General features: G+C 37.8%; 3 protein-coding genes across 3 annotated transcripts; 2 read left to right on the top strand and 1 right to left on the bottom strand.

Annotated features, from left to right (window-relative positions):
* Nucleotides 1-8,579: 8,579 nt before the first annotated feature.
* Nucleotides 8,580-12,867, top strand: LOC144643344 (uncharacterized). Its single transcript, XM_078502559.1, has 2 exons — nt 8,580-8,872; nt 10,669-12,867. Exons 1-2 carry the CDS (start codon nt 8,629-8,631, stop codon nt 11,319-11,321), a joined length of 897 nt encoding a protein of 298 aa, XP_078358685.1. The 5' UTR covers nt 8,580-8,628; the 3' UTR covers nt 11,322-12,867.
* A 1,277-nt stretch (nt 12,868-14,144) lies between these two features.
* LOC144643359 (V-type proton ATPase subunit e-like) lies at nt 14,145-17,801 on the bottom strand. The gene is made up of 4 exons (XM_078502571.1): nt 17,643-17,801; nt 15,701-15,748; nt 14,830-14,947; nt 14,145-14,319 (listed from the first exon to the last, which is right to left on the bottom strand). The coding sequence occupies exons 1-3, from the start codon at nt 17,756-17,758 to the stop codon at nt 14,839-14,841; spliced, it is 273 nt and encodes a 90-aa protein (XP_078358697.1). The 5' UTR covers nt 17,759-17,801; the 3' UTR covers nt 14,145-14,319; nt 14,830-14,838.
* LOC144643322 (L-seryl-tRNA(Sec) kinase-like) lies at nt 17,761-22,906 on the top strand. Its single transcript, XM_078502529.1, has 6 exons — nt 17,761-18,360; nt 19,139-19,227; nt 19,974-20,175; nt 20,588-20,663; nt 21,318-21,411; nt 22,440-22,906. Exons 1-6 carry the CDS (start codon nt 17,870-17,872, stop codon nt 22,904-22,906), a joined length of 1,419 nt encoding a protein of 472 aa, XP_078358655.1. The 5' UTR covers nt 17,761-17,869.
* The last annotated feature ends 80 nt before the right edge of the window (nt 22,907-22,986 follow it).

The following is a 22,986-nucleotide window of genomic DNA, read 5'->3' as shown; positions in this document are numbered from 1 at the left end:
CTCGTTGTTTTGTGTTTGATTGTTACGTTTCTAAGTAGCGCGCTCGTTGTTTTGTGTTTGATTGTTACGTTTCTAAGTAGCGCGCTCGTTGTTTTGTGTTTGATTGTTACGTTTCTAAGTAGCGCTCTCGTTGTTTTGTGTTTGATTGTTACGTTTCTAAGTAGCGCGCTCGTTGTTTTGTGTTTGATTGTTACGTTTCTAAGTAGCGCGCTCGTTGTTTTGTGTTTGATTGTTACGTTTCTAAGTAGCGCGCTCGTTGTTTTGTATTTGATTGTTACGTTTCTAAGTAGTGCGCTCGTTGTTTTGTGTTTGATTGTTACGTTCCTAAGTAGCGCGCTCGTTGTTTTGTGTTTGATTGTTACGTTTCTATGTAGTGCACTCGTTTTGTGTGTTTGATTGTTACGTTTCTAAGTAGCGTTTCTAAGTAGCGCGCTCATTGTTTTGTGTTTGATTGTTACGTTTCTATGTAGTGCACTCGTTGTTTTGTGTTTGATTGTTACGTTTCTACGTAGTGCACTCGTTGTTTTGTTTTTAATTGTTACGTTTCTAAGTAGTGCGATCATTGTTTTGTGTTTGATTGTTACGTTTCTAAGTAGTGCGATCATTGTTTTGTGCTTGATTGTTACGTTTCTAAGTAGCGCGCTCACTGTTTTGTGTTTGATTGTTACGTTTCTAAGTAGTGCGATCATTGTTTTGTGTTTGATTGTTACGTTTCTAAGTAGCGCGCTCATTGTTTTGTGTTTGATTGTTACGTTTCTAAGTAGCGCGCTCACTGTTTTGTGTTTGATTGTTACGTTTCTAAGTAGTGCGATCATTGTTTTGTGTTTGATTGTTACGTTTCTAAGTAGCGCGCTCACTGTTTTGTGTTTGATTGTTACGTTTCTAAGTAGTGCGATCATTGTTTTGTGTTTGATTGTTACGTTTCTAAGTAGCGCGCTCATTGTTTTGTGTTTGATTGTTACGTTTCTAAGTAGCGCGCTCACTGTTTTGTGTTTGATTGTTACGTTTCTAAGTAGCGCGCTCATTGTTTTGTGTTTGATTGTTACGTTTCTAAGTAGATTTTTTGTGTTTGATTGTTACGTTTCTAAGTACGCGCTCCTTGTTTTGTGTTTGATGGCCCCTTTTTTAAGTAGCGCGCTCATTGTTTTGTGTTTCATTGTTACGTTTCAATTTAGCGCGCTCAATTTTTTTGTGTTTGATTGTCTCGTTTCTAAGTAACGCGCTCACCAGTTGTGTTTGACTGTTACGTTTCTAAGTAGCGCGCTCATTGCTTTGATTTATATTGTTACGTTTCTAAGCAGCGCGCTCATTGTTTTGATTTTGATTGTTATGTTTCTAAGTAGCGCGCTCATTGTTTTGATTTTGATTGTTACGTTTCTTAGTAGCGCGCTCATTGTTTTGTGTTTGAGTGTTAGGTTTCTAAGAAGCGCACTCATTGTTTTTTTGTTTAATTGATACATTTCTAAGTATCGCGCAAATTGTTTTCTGTTGAATTGATACGTTTCTAAGTAGAAACTTTTGTGTTTTATTATTCCACTGTTGCGCCATTTTACGATATAAGGGGAAAAGAACGCGCAAAACATGCCACGTTATTGCGCTGTAGAACAGGGCAAAAATACGGACGTACAAACTTACGTAATACACACCCAAACTTAGTGGAATAATCAATATCTTATTCGATGGTTTAACAGTTAATACGAGGGGACATTTACGATTCTAAGTTGCACGCTCATTGCTTTGTGTTATTGTCACGTTTCTAAGTAGCGCGCTCATTGTTTAGTGTTTGATTGTTACGTTTCTAAGTAGCACGCTCATTGTTTAGTGTTTGATTGTTACGTTTCTAAGTAGCACGCTCATTGTTTTGTGTTTGATTGTTTCGTTTCTAAGTAGCCCGCTCATTGTTTTCTGTTTGATTGTTACGTTTCTAAGTAGCGCGCCCACTGTTTTGTGTTACATTGTTACGTTTCTAACTAGCACGTTCATTGTTTAGTGTTTGATTGTTACATTTCTAAGTAGCGCGCTCATTGTTTATAATAATAATAATAATAATAATAATAATAATAATAATAATAATAACTTCATTTAACGAGGGTAAAAACACTTTACTGTTAAAAACTGAGAAACTAGTAGCCCTCACTATATTATACAATTTAAATGACTAAAAACAAAATACTACAATAGAGTTTAACTTAAGAAATAGAGAAATGGTCGAGGCCTACGTATGATTCCTTAAGGTAATTTACATAATTACTTTTAAAAAACTTAACATTCTGACTAGATCTAATGTTAGTAGGGAGCTTATTCCACTCTTTCATTGCCGTGACTGCAAAAGTTCTTCATCCCTCGGTTTCACGCGAGTATTTCGGGCATCTCAGGGTTATGCTTCCATGCCTCGACTGTCTCGTAGAAATATCACTAACCCATTTCTAAGTAGCGTGCTCATTGTTTTCTGTTTAAATGTTACATTTCTTAGTAGCGCGCTCATTGTTTTGTGTTTGTCTGTTACGTTTCTAAGTAGCGCGCTCATTGCTTTGATTTTGATTGTTACGTTTCTAAGAAACGCACTCATTTTTTTGTGTTGGATTGTTACGTTTCTTAGTAGCGCGCTCATTGTTTTGTATTTGAGTGTTAGGTTTCTAAGAAGCGCACTCATTGTTTTTTGTTTAATTGATACATTTCTAAGTATCGCGCAAATTGTTTTCTGTTGAATTGATACGTTTCTAAGTAGAAACTTTTGTGTTTTATTATTCCACTGTTGCGCCATTTTACGATATAAGGGGAAAAGAACGCGCAAAACATGCCACGTTATTGCGCTGTAGAACAGGGCAAAAATACGGACGTACAAACTTACGTAATACACACCCAAACTTAGTGGAATAATCAATATCTTATTCGATGGTTTAACAGTTAATACGAGGGGACATTTACGATTCTAAGTTGCACGCTCATTGCTTTGTGTTATTGTCACGTTTCTAAGTAGCGCGCTCATTGTTTAGTGTTTGATTGTTACGTTTCTAAGTAGCACGCTCATTGTTTAGTGTTTGATTGTTACGTTTCTAAGTAGCACGCTCATTGTTTTGTGTTTGATTGTTTCGTTTCTAAGTAGCCCGCTCATTGTTTTCTGTTTGATTGTTACGTTTCTAAGTAGCGCGCCCACTGTTTTGTGTTACATTGTTACGTTTCTAACTAGCACGTTCATTGTTTAGTGTTTGATTGTTACATTTCTAAGTAGCGCGCTCATTGTTTATAATAATAATAATAATAATAATAATAATAATAATAATAATAACTTCATTTAACGAGGGTAAAAACACTTTACTGTTAAAAACTGAGAAACTAGTAGCCCTCACTATATTATACAATTTAAATGACTAAAAACAAAATACTACAATAGAGTTTAACTTAAGAAATAGAGAAATGGTCGAGGCCTACGTATGATTCCTTAAGGTAATTTACATAATTACTTTTAAAAAACTTAACATTCTGACTAGATCTAATGTTAGTAGGGAGCTTATTCCACTCTTTCATTGCCGTGATTGCAAAAGTTCTTCATCCCTCGGTTTCACGCGAGTATTTCGGGCATCTCAGGGTTATGCTTCCATGCCTCGACTGTCTCGTAGAAATATCACTAACCCATTTCTAAGTAGCGTGCTCATTGTTTTCTGTTTAAATGTTACATTTCTTAGTAGCGCGCTCATTGTTTTGTGTTTGTCTGTTACGTTTCTAAGTAGCGCGCTCATTGCTTTGATTTTGATTGTTACGTTTCTAAGAAACGCACTCATTTTTTTGTGTTGGATTGTTACGTTTCTTAGTAGCGCGCTCATTGTTTTGTATTTGAGTGTTAGGTTTCTAAGAAGCGCACTCATTGTTTTTTGTTTAATTGATACATTTCTAAGTATCGCGCAAATTGTTTTCTGTTGAATTGATACGTTTCTAAGTAGACACTTTTGTGTTTTATTATTCCACTATTGCGCCAGTTTACGATATAAGGGGAAAAGAACGCGCAAAACATGTCACGTTATTACACTGTAGAACAGGGCAAAAATGCGGACGTACAAACTTACGTAATACACACCCAAACTTAGTGGAATAATCAATATCTTATTCGATGGTTTAACATTTAATACGAGATGACATTTACAATTCTAAGTTGCACGCTCATTGCTTTGTGTTATTGTCACGTTTCTAAGTAGCGCGCTCATTGTTTTGTGTTCGATTGTTACGTTTCTAAGTAGCACGCTCATTGTTTAGTGTTTGATTGTTACGTTTCTAAGTGGCACGCTCATTGTTTTGTGTTTGATTGTTACGTTTCTAAGTAGCGCGCTCATTGTTTTGTATTTGTCTGTTACGTTTCTAAGTAGCGCGCTCATTGTTTTGTGTTTGTCTGTTACGTTTCTAGGTAGCGTGCTCATTGTTTTGTGTTTGATTGTTACGTTTCTAAGTTGCGTACTCATTGTTTTGTGTTTGATTGTTACGTTTCTAAGTAGCGCGCTCATTGTTTAATGTTTGATTGTTACGTTTCTAAGTAGCACGCTCATTGTTTTGTGTTTGATTGTTACGTTTCTTAGTAGCGTGCTCATTGTTTTGTGTTTGATTGTTACGTTTCTTAGTAGCGCGCTCATTGTTTTGTGTTTGAATGTTACGTTTCTAAGTAGCGCGCTCATTGTCTTGTGTTTGATTGTAACGTTTCTAAGTAGCGCGCTTATTGTTTGTGTTTGATTGTTACGTTTCTAACTAGCGCGCTCATTGTTTAGTGTTTGATTGTTACGTTTATAAGTAGGACGCTCATTGTTTTGTGTTTGTCTGTTACGTTTCTAAGTAGCGCGCTCATTGTTTGTGTTTGATTGTTACGTTTCTAAGTAACGCGCTAATTGTTTTGTGTTTGATTGTTACGTTTCTAAGTAACGCGCTCATTGTTTTGTGTTTGATTGTTACGTTTCTAAGTAGGACGCTCATTGTTTTGTGTTTGATTGTTACGTTTCTAAGTAACGCGCTCATTGTTTGTGTTTGATTGTTACGTTTCTAAGTAACGCGCTCATTGTTTTGTGTTTGATTGTTACGTTTCTAAGTAACGCGCTCATTGTTTTGTGTTTGATTTTTACGTTTCTAAGTACCTTTTTTTTTTTTTTTTTTTTTTTTTTTATTTTTACGTTTTAAAGTAGTGCACTTATTGTTTTGTGTTTGATTGTCACGTTTCTAAGTAGCGCGTTCATTGTTTTGTGTTTGTTTGTTTCTAAGTAGCTCGCTCATTGTTTTGGGTTTTATTGTTACGTTTGTAAGTTGGGTACCCATCGTTTTGTGTTTTATTGTTACATTTCTAAGTAGCGCGCTTAATGTTTTGTGTTTCATTGTCACGTTTCTAAGTAGCGCGCTTATTGTTTTGTCTTTGTTTGTTACGTTTCTAAGTAGCGCTCTCATTGTTTTGTCTTTGTTTGTTACGTTTCTAAGTAGCGCGCTCATTGTTTTGTGTTTGATTGTTACGTTTCTCAGTTGCGTACTCATTGTTTTGTGTTCGATTGTTACATTTCTAAGTAGCGCGCTTATTGTTTTGTGTTTGATTGTTACGTTCCTAAGTAGCGCGCTTATTGTTTTGTGTTTGATTGTTACGTTTCTAAGTAGCGCGCTTATTGTTTTGTCTTTGTTTGTTACGTTTCTAAGTAGCGCTCTCATTGTTTTGTCTTTGTTGGTTACGTTTATAAGTAGCGCGCTCATAGTTTTGTGTTTGATTGTTACCTAATGCGTACTCATTGTTTTGTGTTTGATTGTTACATTTCTAAGTAGCGCGCTTATGGTTTTGTGTTTCATTGTCACGTTTTTACATTGCGCGCTCATTGTTTGCAACTGTAGTGACCATTAGGCTGATTGCGGGTGATGTCCTTTTCCAAAAAGGCACAAACTGTAAATAAACTTAATATACCTGGTAGCATATCAACGAAAGGGCCGAAAGTCTTCATTTTCAGTGCCTCATGTTACTTTTTCTTATTTTCGATTCTTTCTTACCTGGAGTGAACATTAGGCTGAATCCACGTGATGGCATTTTTCCAAAAAGGCCCAAACTGTACGTTTTAAGTTTGAAACTGACAGGTTTTGTTAGATCTGGATAAAAAATTAGCTGTAATGTACGGTGGGGGAGGGGGGAATGTATTTCATCGCAAGAACCGGAACTCTTCATTTTCGGTGCCTCATGTAACACATTCTTATTCAATTCTTTTGGATCTGGAGTAAACATTAGGCTGAATCCATGTGATGGCTATTTTTCAAAAATGTTCAAACTGTACGATTTAATTGTCAAACTGGCGGGTTTTGCTGGATCTGGAGAGAAAATAAGCTTTAATATACCCGGTGTTATTTCAACGCAAGGGTCGAAAATCGTCATTTTCAGTGCCTCGTGTAACACTTTCTTATTTGATTCTTTTAGACCTGGAGCGAACATAAGGCTGAATCAAGGTGATGACATTTTTTTAAAAAAGGCCCAAACTGTAAGTTTCAAGTTTCAACCGGCAGGTTTTCCTGGATCTCGCGAAAAATAAGCTTTAATATACGTGGTGGTATTTCAACGCAAGGGCCGAAAATCTTTACTTTCAGTGCCTCATGTGACACTTTTTTATCAGATTCTTTTGAACCTGGAGTAAACATTAGGCTAAATCCACGTGATGGCATTTTTTCCAAAAATGCCCAAACTGTATATGTTTTAAATTTCAAACTGGCAGGATCTGGAGGGAAAATAAGCTTTAATATACGCGGTGTTATTTCAACCCAATGGCCGAAAATCGCCTTTTTAGTGTCTCATGTGACACTTTCGTATTCGATTCTTTTGGACCTGGAGTGAACATTTGGCTGAATCCACGTGAAAGCATTTTCTCAAAAAGGCCCAATCTGTACGTTTTAAATTTCAAACTGGCAGTTTTTACTGTATCTGAAGAGAAAAAAGGTTTAGTATACGTGGTGGTATTTCAACACAAGGGCGGAAAATCTTCATTTCCAGTGCCTCGTGTGCTACTTTCTCTTTCGATTCTTTTGGACCTGGAGTAAACATTAGGCTGAATCCACGTGATGGCATTTTTCCAAAAAGGCCCAAACTGTACGTTTCAAGTTTCAAACTGGCAAGTTTTGCTGGATATGGAGAAAAAATAAGCTTTAAATATACCTTTTGGTATTTTAACAAAAGGGCCGAAAATCTTCATTTTCAGTGTTTCCATGATGTCACACTTTCTTTTCAGTCTTTTGGCCCTGGATTCAAGATAACGCTGAATCCATGTGATGGCATTTTTCCAAAGAAGCCCAAACTGTACGTTTCGAGTTTCAAACTGGCCGGTTTAACTGTATCTGGAGAGAAAATAAGCCCTAAAATACGTGGTGGTATTTCAACGCAAGGGCCGAAAATCTTCATTTTGAGTGCCTTATGGGCTACTTTCTTTTTCGATTTTTTTGGAACTGGGGTGAACATTAGACTAAATCCACGTGATGGCTTTTTTCCAAAAAGGCCCAAACTGGACGTTTCAAGTTTCCAAGTGGCAGGTTTTGCTGGATATGGAGAGAAAATAAGGTTTAATATACGTTTTGGTATTTTAATACGAGGGCCAAAAATTTTTATTTTCAGTGCCTCATGTGCTACTTTTTTTTCGGTTCTTTTGGACCTGGAGTGAACATTAGGCTGAATCCACGTGATGGCATTTTTTGCAAAAAGGCCCAAACTATATGTTCAAAATTTTAAACTGGCAGGATTTGCTGGATCTGGAGAGAAAATAAGTTTTAATATACGTGGTGGTATGTCAAAGGAAAGGTTGAAAATCTTCAATTTCAGTGCCTCATGTGCTACTTTTTTTTATTCTTTTGGACCTGGAGTGAACATTAGGCTGAATCCACGTGATGACGTTTTTCCAAAAAAGGCCCAAACTGTACGTTTCAAGTTTCAAACTGGCAGGATTTGCTGGATCTGGAGAGATTATAAGCCAAGTTTATGTGGTGGTATTTCAACGCAAGGGCCGAAAATCTTCTACCCTAGGTACCAGAAGATTTTTTTCTCGCGCTCGGTACCCGGTGGATATTTCGAAACTGGCAGGTTTTGCTAGATCTGGAGAGAAAATAAGCTTTAATATACACAAGGGCCGAAAAGCTTCATTTTCAGTGCCTCATGTGACTCTTTCTTATTCGATTCTTTTAGACCTGGAGCCTCTTTCTCTTCCGACTTAGGACTTAATTTTTCATACCACTGATCAGTTTCCTGGCAAATGATACCCTGTTCTAGACCAAAACTCTCTGATTTCTTTATTCTATTTCGGGCTAAACTGCTTGAAAACCATTCCCTTCACAGCGGTACATACCTATACATCATATATATGGGAGTGCCCCCAGGGAAATAGCCCCATTATTGTTTGATTGTTGCTTCACTTACTAGCGCTCTTCCTTTGTTTTACCACTACGTTACAACGTTATTGGCTAAGGCGCTGTTGGTTTTGTGATCGATTTGGCGACGAAAGAAAGAAAGGGAAACACTTGAGAAGGGGCGAGACAGTATAAGTACGCTTATATCAAGCACTTACTGTAACACTCGTTCCCAGGCTGTCGATGAGTTTGATTTCATGAGGAAATCGGAAGTGGTTGTTGCAAGTTGATTTCGATCAAAACATGAACAGACCAAGTTTTAAAGAAGTCGGAGATTACTCGTTAACTCTAACGGGTCTTGTTGGATTACAGTTGCCATGTCTAGTTTCTGCAGCATCGCGCTCGTCTCCTCTGGTTAAATTTCAATCTCTTGGTTTCCCATTCAATATGTCGCCAGTAACATTGCACAAACACTTCTCTTTCTCTCCTGAAAACCTTGCACAAGGACGATACCACACTCTTGTGACGAATCTTTTCAATCATCAAGGTAAAGTATGCTTTGCTTACACTAGTTTAGAGACTCAATAAATTAAATGTTTGCTTGATCGTGTTCTTCTGTCCAGCTGTGAAGCTTGAGGTGATATCGTACTAAACCTGACTAAACGTCCCGGGGGGGGGGGGGGGTACTCCCATATATGGGCTATATAGGTATGTGCCGCCCGATAGGGTATGGTTTTTGAGGTTCTCAGTCCTTAAATAGGGTATCATTTTTGCTCCTTTTGGCAATGTGTTCCCGGTGTGATCCTTAGATAGGGTACCTAAATTCCAGCAGCTATATTAAACGCCCAGCTAAACGTAAAAAGGCATCCGTTCAAGTGTTAGTAAAGCGACTTTGATTTTATAAAGATTTGTGTTTTGCCGTGTGCGGTTAGCCGTTATTTGCGTCGTCACGGAACACTTCTCCTTCCCTTGAATAGGGTGTCATTTTTCAGTTTTGGGCCTTAAAAAGGGTATCAATTTTCGCTTTCTTTATCCTTAAATAGGGTAAGGGTTTAAGAACCTTGGTGGCACACCCCTATCCAAAATTTATGGGAGTACCCCCCCCCCCCCGGGCTAAACGTACGTAGCTTGACTTTAAACTAAGTTATAAAACATCCAGATGACCATCCAGATACAATTATTGGTAAGAACAAAACAGGATATGACTGTCCTGTAAGATAGTTTTTAAAGGGACTAAGTTGCAGCTTTGAACATTTGAGTCAAAAAGTCAAATTATTCTGACTGAACAGAAACTGATATTTTTTCACTTTCAGTAAGGAGTGACAGTAGCCTTCTACACAGACCCTTTTTGTACTTTTCATGTAAGAACGTCAGCGTAGGAGGCTAGTGTGACATGCCAGTTTGGTGTCATCACCCATTCACATACACACAATAATCATGGTTTTACTTAATCTTGTTAGAAAGAAATTTTAAATGGTGCACTCATTCCAGTTACATTTTATCCTGTATCCCGCTGCAAATGTGGATGCCCCCAGTAAACAGGCTGCATTCTGTCTGTATCCACGCTGAAGATACCCCATGGTTTTAAAGTCTACGCCAAGGTCCTTTGTTATTTTAAGATGTCAAGTGACATCTGGAGCCAGTTAAAACATGCCAACTACGACTGTATGCCAGTACATCACACTTTTGAAATCCCCACAGATCTTTGGTGTAACCCACATAAAATGCAGCAGGTCCATAAGCAGACACCTTAAAGTAGACACTTGGTCTTGGTAACAGTCACCCACAAACAGTAAAATTTTGACCTTCATAAGCTAGTGAACACCATTAATAAGTGGACACTTTTTTTGGTAGTGAGAGTGTCTGGTAACAAAAAGTTTGAACCTCTCCTTATGACACCTCTATAATATGGACACCTCCATTACATGGGCAGTTGACTTTCCATGTCCATTTGGAGTCTGTATAAAAGAGGTTTGACTGTAGTGTCAGAATTATAATATTATAGACTGGAGGATGAAAAGGAACATACATGTGCATGTGCATGGGCCAAACTACCAAGAGGCCAAATGAGGTACTTGCCTCGACTAGATTTTAACCCAAAATGAAAAACAAAACACATTTACTTCACCAATATTGACTTTTCTGTCGAAATACCTTACAAAAATGTTGAAAAAGGTTTTCAGAACTACATTTCAATCTTTTTCTGGGGTCATGAACCACGACTCCCCCCCAGGGAGATCTTGCCCCGTCTATGCCTTCAGGCTGGCTATGGCTCTGCATTTAGTAACTTTTTCTCAATCTTCGTGCTCTCTACAAACAATATTTATTCACTTTATTCCACAGATGAGCAACATCTTTTGAACAACTTGACTGTGCTTGTACCAAATGGTTACCATGTCCACAGACGATTTGGTCGGAAACATTTATTGGCAGCATTCTTTGGAGGGGGAGTTGCTGGAAATCTGTCTCAACTTTGTCATTACATCTTCCAGCAGATCCAGTGGGAGTCTTTTTTTCCATCACCAAAGTCTTGGGGCATTCTTGGGGACTTTCTTGGTGGCAAAGCTGAAATTTGGCAGAATTATGCACTGGATAAAGTTTTTAAATCAGTACATGGTGCAACACCATGCAGGGGTGCTAGTGCTGCAATCTCCTCCATTGTTGCTGTTGAGACTTGTGCAAATGTTGTTTCATTATATGACAAATACAAAGAACTGAGAAGAAGACGAAGTTTAGGAATTGCGGACAGTGAATGGGATAACCGTACGCTGAAAGAAGTTATTTACGAAGTGTGCCATTTGTGGTTTGTGATCACAATTTTAGTGGCTGATTTGCTGCCCTTGTTTGACAGTACGTGGTCAAGTAAAGGAATGATTGGTACTCTTGTTGCCTACTCATCAGATGGGATAGGCCATGCAGCACACATTGGTGGCTTTTTGTTTGGTGTGATGTATTATTTGGTTATGTTATCAGGTTCCAGAAGGGCGATTAGGTGATAACCTGTCAACAAATTTTGCATAAAATAGTTGTTTTCAGTAGGCTACTACTCTCTATTACAGGTGCAGAGTGAACAATAGGGTTTATTGTTTTCTCTGCAGGGGGATTTAGAGAGAGCATTCATGAGCTATAGGATAAATGGAGTTCGAATAAATAACTCACCACTTCTTACTTTTGCCTTGTTCGAAATAGTTCCACAACACATGGGTAACGAAGCTTTTATTGAACTGAGAAGTCCTGGATGCTAAACTAATTTGCATTTGGAGTGCCCGTGCTCACTCCCTGAAACAAACAAATCACATCTTTTTTTTTTAATATCATTTTGCCGTAACACCAAATGCAAATTAGTTTTAATTAGCATCCAGGACTTCTCAGTTCAATAAAATGTTGGTTACAAATTCCAACAACGAATTACAAGTACGCAAAGGAAGACGACTTTAGTTATTGGCTTTTTATTTAGACTAACTCCACATATCCTATAGCTCATGGAGAGAGCTTCCTCTTCCCTATGTCAGGTCTTGAACCACAACACTCCCAGTTTAAACTCTCAAAAGTATGTACTGGTCAGTACAGATCTGATACCCCCCCTCCCCCCCCCCCAGATCTCAGATGCAAATATCCTTTAAAAAACAGGCCATCTTGAATATAGAGCCCACCTAAAAGGAATACCGATAATGGGTTAATATATTAAATCCAGGGCTTATTTTTGGAATTTTATAATTATTATATTTACATCTTCGTAGGGTGCATTATCCAACCCAATGCACCTTACAAAAAATTTAAAATAAAACAAAAAATCATTTTTAAACAAAACCGAAAAAACCAATCTAATAAATTCAATACTATACAAATGTACATGTGTAAGTACAGTAAATTTCATGTCACAAAAAAAGAGATTTTGCTGCATAGCACTCAAAACAATCAGCAATTTAGCCAGCGTAGCTTGGCGTTCTAGTCAGTCATAGAGAGCGAAAAATCACGCGCACAAGCCGTCGCTTTGCTCGCGCATGCAATTTCTCGCTCTCCCCAACTGACTAGAACGCCAAGCTACGCTGGCTATCAGCAATTGGATGTCAATGGTGTTCTAGGAGTGTTTTAAATGCTGTATAAAACAAACATTTCGGGGAAACCCCTTCATCAGTGTGAATATGATGTCTAAGGATAAACACTTGAGCTAAATAATAGTGTCTCGCGTTTGCATTGTTTAAAAATAAGAGTTTGCATTATTAAATAATGCAATTTACAAAATAGTATATTCTGTAAAATATGCATATTTGAGATTTTTACATTACAACAACTTTGATTAAATCAGACTTTGAAGCAAAAAGCTTGTTTGAATAGAAGTTTTATCCAGTTGTAGGTCGGGGAATCTGTTGGTAGAGGTCCCTGGGGACTGGTATACACCCTAACAAAACACACTGACGAAATAACACAATACACCCTAGTAATTATTAAACACACTGTCGGTGACACTGAAGAGTGCCTATCCATCAGCTCACTCTACACCTAATTGAACATTATTTTCCACCCATAATAAAATTATTTACCAACACCTCTGGCTGTATCTGTTATGATTTAGCACCCTCCCGCCAAACATGGACACTTTCTGTGGTCCTTCGAGTGATGATATTAACAGGGTTTGACTAAAGTGGAAAGGGTATGCCCCCTCTGTTTTGTCTCAATATTATTTTACAGAGGTGAACAATCCTACATGCAATCCTATAGGATTGTGTTGGATCCTGCAGGAACCTAAATAGGAATGGGATCTAACTTGGGATTCTATGAGTATGTATAGGATTGCATAAAAGTACTTTTAATAATAGGAATGTGTAGGATCCTGTGTAACATCATTTTCAAGATCCTAGTAAAATCCTACATGATTCTGTGCCACGATACTTCAGGACCTCAAAGAATGTTGAATTGGATCTTACAGGATCTTAAATTAAAGGAGGTGTCACAGTATTTTAAGTCATTTTTCTGATAACACTCAAATTGAAGGGAACCTCAAAACAATTGTTTTCTAACGCAGAAAAACAACAAAGATGGAGAGGATAAACAAGGATGGTTTTGACTGACAAAGATTAATAATATGGATTATAAATGACAAACTTGAAAAAAATTGCCTTTTTTTTCAAGATGCGTTGTCTGCAACATAGCTCCTCTAAGATCCTATTAGAATCCTGATAAGATGCTGTGCAACTGGTAAGGTTCAGACTCTTTCCCAGTCCCTACTTATTCGTTCTAAAAGAAAGACTGGGTAGAAAAGCGAAATAATATGGAGGTTGCGTGGCAGGCTGCGTTCTAGTCAAAACCGCCTCGGGAGTGACTGGGAATGAGTTTGGGTAAGGTTCATGGTGTTGCAGATTAGCAGAGCATTATTTGGAGGCAGGTTGAGACAGTTAACTCTCAATCAATCAAAAGAAGGGAAATACATGTAGGATTATATTGAATGACACGAGCACATACAATGTAATATTGATGTTGCAATCTTGTTGTGTTCTTACACTAACAATGATTGTAATAAAATTATAAATTAAATGGTAATTTATTCATTGCTCAGGTAAGTTTACATAATTTATAGTTCAGACAAATTCAGGACATACATGTAGCAGTCTATTGTTAGACATGACGAAATCTACTAGTCGATTTCTTAATTACTAGTCATTAATTGCTTCACCATGTAACCTGTGAACACTCTAACCTCTAATAACATGTACATGTTTAAGAACATAATTTACATTTAGGCCATTTCAATTGATAAGAAGTCTCTTCAGGTACCCCCTTGTAACAATAATTGCAACAACAGAACTTTGAATTTTGCAATGGAATGGGATTATTATTGTCCCATATCCATAGCTTCTATCTATCAGTGCCATTTTCTTCCTGCAGAGATCATTCAAAATGAATTAAATTATTTTAACAATAAGAAAAATGGCACTGAACAATCCATTCTTCACAGCTTGCCTCTCCGTTATATCATAATATCAGCTTTATTCTGCAAAAGAAAAAATAACATGCTTTATAAATTAATCATCATGATCAAAACAGTACAACACAGGCAAATAATAATACCTTTTCCACTAATTACTTTTACTTTAAAAGTAAAATCTAAAGCTCCCAAAAAACTCCTTTTTCTAAAATAGACAACTTGAGATGGTATTGTACACAACCCAGTGTTCCAGATAAGAGAAATGTCTCAGTTGAAAGAACTGACAAGGTAGCTACCTGACTTGCTAAATTAATAGAAAATTTTTAATGATTTAGTGGGAAGGTGAGCAGTGCAAATTTGACCTGTTGGAATTGCTTGGTGACAGACAGCCTGGTCACAGTAGTCCTAAACAGAGTAGTGTTGTTGATGGTGACAAGTCAGAACTACCTTCTACCATCAATCACACAAAATGAACTACTGTACTGACACTCCGGGGTTCAAACCATTTACAAACACTACCAGAAACTAACCACAAAAATTTACAACACTTTTAGTAGCCTTAGGTAAGTACCTTATCTTTTAAAACTTCAGTATACATCTTTGCCACCCCACTCTTTGATAATTGCCCTTAATGCTCCTACTTCTATTTCAGGTCCAACAAGTGGATTGAGTTGACAGAAATAAGCACAAATCCAGCTTAAACACAGGTTAAGGGAAGACAAAACCTTATGCATACTGATACTTGTTGTGGTTTAGTTTTTGTTTTCTTCCATTTTTTCAAACCAGTTGATAAGTTTGCTTTGTTTTAGATAAAATATAAGGCAGAAGAATAAAAATCAAACTGGTTTGAAAAGTTTTAAGCCCCCCCCCCCCACAAAAAAAAAAAAAAAAAAAAAAAAAAAGAACGTATACATACTAATTTCATTCTACCTACAATGGATGCAGCAAAACAAATTGGTATAAACAATAAATAAAGCACCCAATTATACATTGCAATCTAACTTATGACTTGTTCAAACAAATTTGTGTACAATGGTAAGGAAATGAAGGTTTAATGAAAAGTAATTCCAGTTTTTTGTGACCTTTGCCTGGGCTGAAGACAATTTAATTTGACAAATATATTCTGTTCAAAAACGTCCTCACAGTACCCCCGGCCTTTTCTGCAAATTTCAGGCAAAAAAAAATCACTGTTACAAGGCATACGTATGGACATTTTAAACATGAGGTTGAAATGCAAGATAGCCCTATATAATATTATTGACCTAAAAAGAGTATAGAGTGGTTAAACAACTCTACAACTATTTTGTGCATAACAATATTGTTGTACAATAGCTTAAACTGGAGAGCTACACGTACATGTACTACATGTCCATGTAGGACAGTCAAGAGAACATGATTTTATTTTACATGTACACTTTGCTGCCAAGTTTGAATATTTTAAAAGGATACAATAACCAACAGCATACAGCAGTCAACACAAGCATGGTCTGTATTAGTCTGAAATAAAAGAAATTGGAAGGTTACCCTTACATTCAATAAACTGTACATACCATATAGTCCCTCTACACTGTTGAATGTTATTAATGGGCTGATAAGAGTTAATGTACACTTTACTCGTAAAGACAGTTAACACAAAGCGTACATTATTCAGTAAATTTGATCATGGTTTCCAGATGTGCCTGATCAACACTCACTTTCTACTTTCAAAAAACAAACCTACAGATGGCAGGTGACTAGACTAGTTGACAATCATTACTTCAAGGTCTATTATGTCATGCAACGGAGCGTTGCGTGACATCCCAAATAGTGGCTCCAAATGAGACTAATTTATTAAAGGCTGTCGTACAGTGTAAACCACCAAATTTATTTAAAGGGACTATGTCACGGCTAAGTTAATCTTATGTTACTAAATTTTGCCAAATATTCGCTATGAAACTAAATGTTTGCAAAGAAATTAATTCTTTGATACTAAATGACAAAACCATAGCTTCCTTGCAGCTAAATGTGTCTCCCGGGCGTCATAAATTAAAGTTACAAGCAGACAAGATTAACTTTGAAAACTGTTCCGCCGGACCATATTTCAAAAGCCCACATCGCAATCCGTTTCAATCTTCAACACTTTTGGCCATCCGTACCTTCTTTTGCTTTTGGTGTGTTATTTAAATATTCCTTCACTGTTTTAAGAGGTTATTTTATACATTTAAACAAATTTGATGGTCATTTCCTATGCCTAAGTTTGGCTAAAATCCGTGACACGGTCCCTTTAATTCTAGAGCTCAAATTTCTTTAAATCTGTTTTCTCCTAAAGACCAAATCTACCATAACTTCTTAACAGTTAACCACCAGTTAAATATGAATGTATCAGCAAACCGACACTAAAAATTGGCTTAAATGGCCAAACGACCAGAGTATAATGGACCCTCTACTACTCTACCATATGTAACAGATTTTGTCACTTCACTAGTCATGCACATGGGTTATGTCCTATCCTATGTCTTATGCCTATGAGTGCATTCGCTAACGACCAGTTCGATAACATCTTAGGTTGATTTGCCTACATAAGTCATTTCGCTAACGAGCTGTGGTTACCCTTTTAAGTAGCACCTAGAATATTTCTCGTTCTTTAAGCATGAGCGAAGGGTGGCCACAGCTCTTTAGCGAAACGACTTAAGACGTAGGCGCTAGGAGCTAAGAGGTTAGTGAACTGGTTGTTAGCAAAGGCATTCGTAGGCGGGCGGAACGACTGCAATTCTCCTATCTATGACACAAAAAAGACATCAAGTCAGCTCCACTTTATAGCTTACAGTCAACTCTCGTTAAAGCGGACACGCTCGGGGCGTCATTTCAAGTCTGTAATAGCGAGAGTCTGTAATAGCGGGAGTCATTTCCAGTCAAACCTTATTCGCCAGGGATCTGGATTTTGTCCGTAATAGCGAGTGTCCGCAATAGCGGGGTGTCCGCAAGGCGAGAGTCGACTGTAGTTCCTTTCCCCCAGGTAGGAATAGGGCCTTGGCTCATCGAGCCTATGATTGTCACTGACAGTTAAAGAAGAAAATACTTGTGCCATTCCACTCTTGTTGGCTCTCGTCTTGGTTGGCCAGGCTATATTAACTTTTGATCGTGAGAAAATTAAAGGGTGTACTTTTGACAAGTAGGGTAACAGGTTTTTTGGGGGAGGTGAGGTAGAGAGAGGAGGCAACAATCATCTCTCATTTGTATCTCTTTCAACAAGCTTATTATCAGTAAACTTAGCAGTTATCTGAGCTTTAAGCCTATAGCGAAAGCTTTAAATATAAACTTCCAAAATATATTCAGAACTGAAGGGGGGACGTCCTTTTCACTATAAAGCCAGAAATTTTGTTTAGTTTGAAGTTTACTCAATTCCAGTTACCTCTTATTCGGTCCTCTGATACACCAAGGAATAACTCCACCTACAATGACCCAAATTCCTGTGACAACAATCACAGGAACTACCGCCATAGGTTTTGCACTGCCATCGATCGCCATCTTGAATTATTTTGACGGAACATCACACAAGTCACGTGAGATCGAGTGCAGTCCACCCGCAGAGGATGACGGGCAACTCGCCCCAGCTCTCTCCATGTTTTTCATTTCAATATGGCGGACGAAAGTTGTCGTTCTGCAGTACTTTTAATTTGTGGAATTCCCGCTTCTGGAAAGTCTACGTTTGCCAGAAAGTTACAGCAATACGTGCACAAAACCAAGGGCGATACTATACACACGATACGTGTGTGTTATGATGATTTGATTCCTTCCGATTTAGATGTAAATCAACTTCAGAACGATTTGGAGGAGGCACCCGGCGATAAGAACAGCGTTGAAAAAAGCGAGGAATCCTCTTTGGATGGTTCTTCTAACCCTTCAAAATATTCCTTATGGAAACAATTCAGGAAGCGTACACTCGAAGCGGTGGAAAAACTTGTGGATATGATAGAAAACAATTTATACAAAGTTGAAGCGGACAGTTCGGATGTGGAAGAACTTGAGATGGAGGGGCTGCCAACCTTTCAAGAGTTTTGGGACATTTTTGTAAAAAATATATCCACGGAGGAAAGAAGGTGTTCTTGTATCACCTCAAAAGACTGGAGGTAAAAACGAGAAGTGATCATTTTATTCTCTTTACAAAGTGGGAGAATTGTTTCCGTTTATAGCTTATATGATATTGTTTGAGAGGGACAACAAATGTTATATGCACTCAAACAAGATCTTACAAATTTCCTGCCTCCCCCTGAAGTTAGCTATTGATGATTTTCAAACTTAACCCCACCCCACCCTCTGTTTTTTTTCCTGGTCCTCTTGGATATATCCCTGGTTGCTCCCCAGGGTGCATTCTGTGTACAGGCCACTCCGAAGATACACAATTTTTTATAGGTCTACGCCAAGATCCTCTATTATTCTTACCTTAAAATAAGTCATCAGTACGCCAATTCGAAGGTGCTGACTACAATTGTACCAAAGTATGCGGCACAATTTTGAAATCCAGGCCGAAGATCTTTGGCGTGACCTATGAAGAATTCCAACAAGAGCAGTTTTTGAAATTTCATAGAAATTCTCACTACTTTTTCCATCTCTGCCCACCCACCCCTCCAAACAAACAAAAAACATTCATCCCATTCAGAATTCTGGGTCCCACCCTACCACTCTAACAGGTACCCCCTCAAAAGATCCTGAAGAGCAAATAATTATAAATCAGTCTCCCTTACTACTAGGTACCAGAGGCAGGGGGTAGGGGGTAGCTTTATGGTAAGATTTGTGACTTGACTCATTTTTGATGGCAGTTATCATGAGACCCTCAGGGCTTTCAGTTTTTGCTTCACAAAAATAAAATGAGTGAAATACAGGTGTGTGTGACTCATGTTACCACAGGTGGAATGGTAGCTCTCATGTGATCCTAGTGGACGACAATATGTTTTACCACAGTATGCGGTACGAGTATGTCCAATTGGCAAGAAAATGTAAGTAACTTGGTCTAAAAATTAATGTGCAAGCTAATATTAACTACTGGCAGTCATATTACTTTGGAATAATGCCATGGTGTTTTAAATAGGGAGGTCACATGGCCTCATGGTCAGTGTGCTGGACTCCAGATCGAGCAGTCTGGCTTTGAGCTCTGACTGAGCAGGGATTTCAAAATGTTTTGGAGTAGGTGCCAGCAACTGGAAAAGTAGGTGGCTGTGACAGGCTGAGCTTGTTTGTCGCAAGCTGATTGCTATGGTAAATTAAGTACGGTAACCAGCAACATATATCAAGTAGCCGGTGGAACTCCTGTAGGTGCTGGCTTTTTTTTTGAAAACCCTGGCTGAGTGGACTGTTGTGTTCATGGGCAAGACACTTTCCTCTCACAGTGTTTCTCTCCTGACTCCACTTAGGTGTATAAATGAGAACTGGCAAATTTAATGCTGCGGGTAACCCTGCGACCAGCATCCTTTTATCCAGGAGGAGAGGGGAGAGTAAAACCTGTTGCTTATGCTATGGAAACTAGGATATGGAAGCTCGAACGCAGACTACCCTTTGCATGTCAAATACATTTACTTTTATTCTAGATCTTTCTTAGTTCTAAGCATTTAAAATATTATTGATTGTCTAAGAGAGGCCAGTCCTATTAAGTCACCAAACACTGTCGGTCATTCTCAGCCGGACTAACCTGACACAGATGATCACACTAGATATATTTAAGCTGTCATTGTTTTGTTTAAGGAAGATAGAGCTGGGTTTGCAGAAGTCTTCTTGAACTGTCCACTTGAAATCGCAGAGAAGAGGAACAGCTTACGAAGCCATCCAGTGGTCCCAAACACCATGAGGAATATGTTTAGTAAAATGGAACCTCCAGAGGCTGAGAAGTTTCCTTGGGAGCAGTATAACCTTGTAATAAAAGCTGAAGAAAAACCGAATATTGAAATAATGTATGTATGTTTGTTAATGGGATGCATGGGCTTGCCAGTATATTGTGTATGCATTTTGAGAGTGACTTTCACAGTGGGCAATGTAGTCTGTAATAGTTGTTGGACAGAACAATGAAAGGATAGACCATGATTTTGTGTTGATATAAATTTAATGCTTCAGGGAATAATAAGTTAAATTAGTGAAGGTGGTTGGCTGCTTTCATTTAAATAGACCAAAGAAAAATTCTTGACTGATTTCATTTTTTCGTCATTGTTTTTGACATCTTTTGTACACAACTAGCTGTTTTAATTTTAGTGACATTTTCCCATTACATGGCTTTTTAACATAAAAATGTTCTTACTTATAGTTTTAATAAATATAATTTTTCCTCCAAGAGTCATATTTCACAACTCATTTTTTTCTTTACATTAGGGACAGTGTGATTCATCTCACAATTGAGGCTCTTAAGCACCCAGTACTGCAAAATGTTGAAGATGTTGAAGAGAAGGTGAGAAATTGTCCAATTTTGAGGCTGGATTAGGGTACCGTACACTCTAGGCTGACAAAAATCTGACAATCTACAAAAATCATAGACTAGATTAAATTTACTTACAGCAAGGCGCCCGGCCCCCCCCTCCTCAGGTCCTGCGCTTCCCGGCTTGTGGTTCTCATGTATGTTCACACCTTCGAAATGGCATTTTGCTTTAAATTAAGGTTTGTAAATAAATAACACCCGTCAGTTTTGACATTCAAGCCAGAATGATGGAACCTTGTTGAAGTTTGGTACAGCTTGACAAAATTTGGTAGGAAAAAATTAATAATCACTTTGCACACTTCTAGAATAGAATTGATGACAACCATTTTTGTCAAAAATACACACTTAGACCACTTGTTGGATCATCAAACTTGGTCCAAATATGGCATATTACAAATTATATTACTTTTAATTAAATTTTATTTAGTCAAACCACCATCTATAGAGATATTAAAATAATTGAGTTTGTAACTATCAAAATTGTTGGGAAGAATCTCAAATAACCAAAACATTTTGTCAGTATGGTGTCGTGCAATCACCTTAACTTGATCATTATCTTCAAAAAGAATAATGTATCCATTTTAAGGTTGACTTGGAACTGATTTTTTTTTCTCTTTTTTGTGACAGGAAAAGTCAAGAGCAGCTTGCATAACAAGTATTGTGTATCAGGCTGATCAAGTGCTTAGAAAATACATAGCTAAGGTCATCACAGAGGCAAAAGGTTAGTACATATTCAGTAACAGTTGTAATGACTAGTAATGACTGAAACATTTTCCATTTTCCCGACTTTAGAATAGCATTTATTAATGACAGGTTTTAGCCTTACACAAAGGTGCACTATAGCTATGAAAGGGGTACTTCCCAAGAAAGACAATAAAAAAATATGCATTATTTTTTCTTTTACATTAGCTTGTATTTCAAGCAAAGGAGACGACATCCTCGGAGACCCAGGGGCAGTTAGTGGGGGCGACGGGCAGCTTATCAGGACGACGGGATGTTCGGGCGAAAGTGCCCCTGGGTCTCCGAGGATGTGGAGACAACTTTCCCCTTGCACATTTTGACTCTTCTCAAAGGCAAGGTGGAAATTATATGTGATTGCTCCTTTGATGCATCATCAAAAGAATATGGCATTGCTTATGGTAGAGAGTTCAACAGTGTTCTCTTGAATATAAAGGGCACCTTGGAAACATCTTTTAATTGATGCAATAAATATTAGTGTCGATAACAATTATTATTTATTTTAAATTTTTTTATTTGTTTACTACAATCCTCACTATGATTGTCGAAACACTTCATCTTTGACAATGTCTCCCTTCCCATGCTTGCTCAATGTCAACAAGATACTTCAAAAGTGGTATAAGAAGCAACCTTGTCCCAGGGTCTTTCTCTCCCCGCCCCCCAAGAGCGAGGGAGGGGGAAGAGAGAGACCCTGGGAATGAGGAACTTGTATATGAAGGTGCTTTGCTGGTTGCAAACATCGAGTTGGTTATTTCAAGGGGTATTTTTAACCTGTTTCAAGTTCGTTTGACAAGCATCATAGGCATGCAATGCATGCAAAGGTTTAAGTTGCTGCTGTACATGTACAGTACTCTAGTCATTTGCACACATTGCATACCTACAAAGCTGCATTACAGGGTAATAATAATATTGTTGAGACTGCAAACAAAAAATGTGTCCATCATGAGTGGGATAAGAAATTCTTATGGACTTGTATGTGTTACAATTCTTTGGCTTTTCTCAAATTTGCAGGCAGTGGAAAAGGGAAGAAAGAACTACAGTCTCTAGCAAGCCAATTAAACAGGGAAAAGAAGATGTTTTTGGAAAGCCTTCACAACATAAAAAGCCATGCTGAATGTGGCAACAAAATACCAAGAATGGTTGCTCCAGATGTATATTGCATTGCTGATAACACAGTTTCTACAGTAAACAAGGCATTTGAAGATGTAACGTTAACAAGGGACAGTTCTACTGAAAGAACATCAATGAAAAGTTCAAAGGAATTGCCCTTTACTGTTGTTCAACTAGAAAAAACTGCACATGTCGAAGAAAATGATTCACAGCAAAGTGGTGGAAACTTAATGGGTAAAGGTCCACATTCTGGATTACATCTTTGTCTTCAGTGCTTTCCAAGTGTGGAGGACAAAGAAACATTCAGGTTATTTGTGGAAGAACTGTTCAAGGGCACTGCCTACTCACAAGTATTGCAAGCTGAATAATAAATGGCACTCAACATGGGAAAACCAACTAAAAACCAATTTCAAAGTGAAAGTACACAAAAAACAAGTTATTTGAAAAC

Source organism: Oculina patagonica, chromosome 2 (assembly GCF_052425735.1).
Source record: "Oculina patagonica isolate OP01 chromosome 2, crgOcupat, whole genome shotgun sequence".
NCBI classification, from domain to species: domain Eukaryota; kingdom Metazoa; phylum Cnidaria; class Anthozoa; order Scleractinia; family Oculinidae; genus Oculina; species Oculina patagonica.
This window is presented reverse-complemented; position numbering and strand designations above follow the sequence as displayed.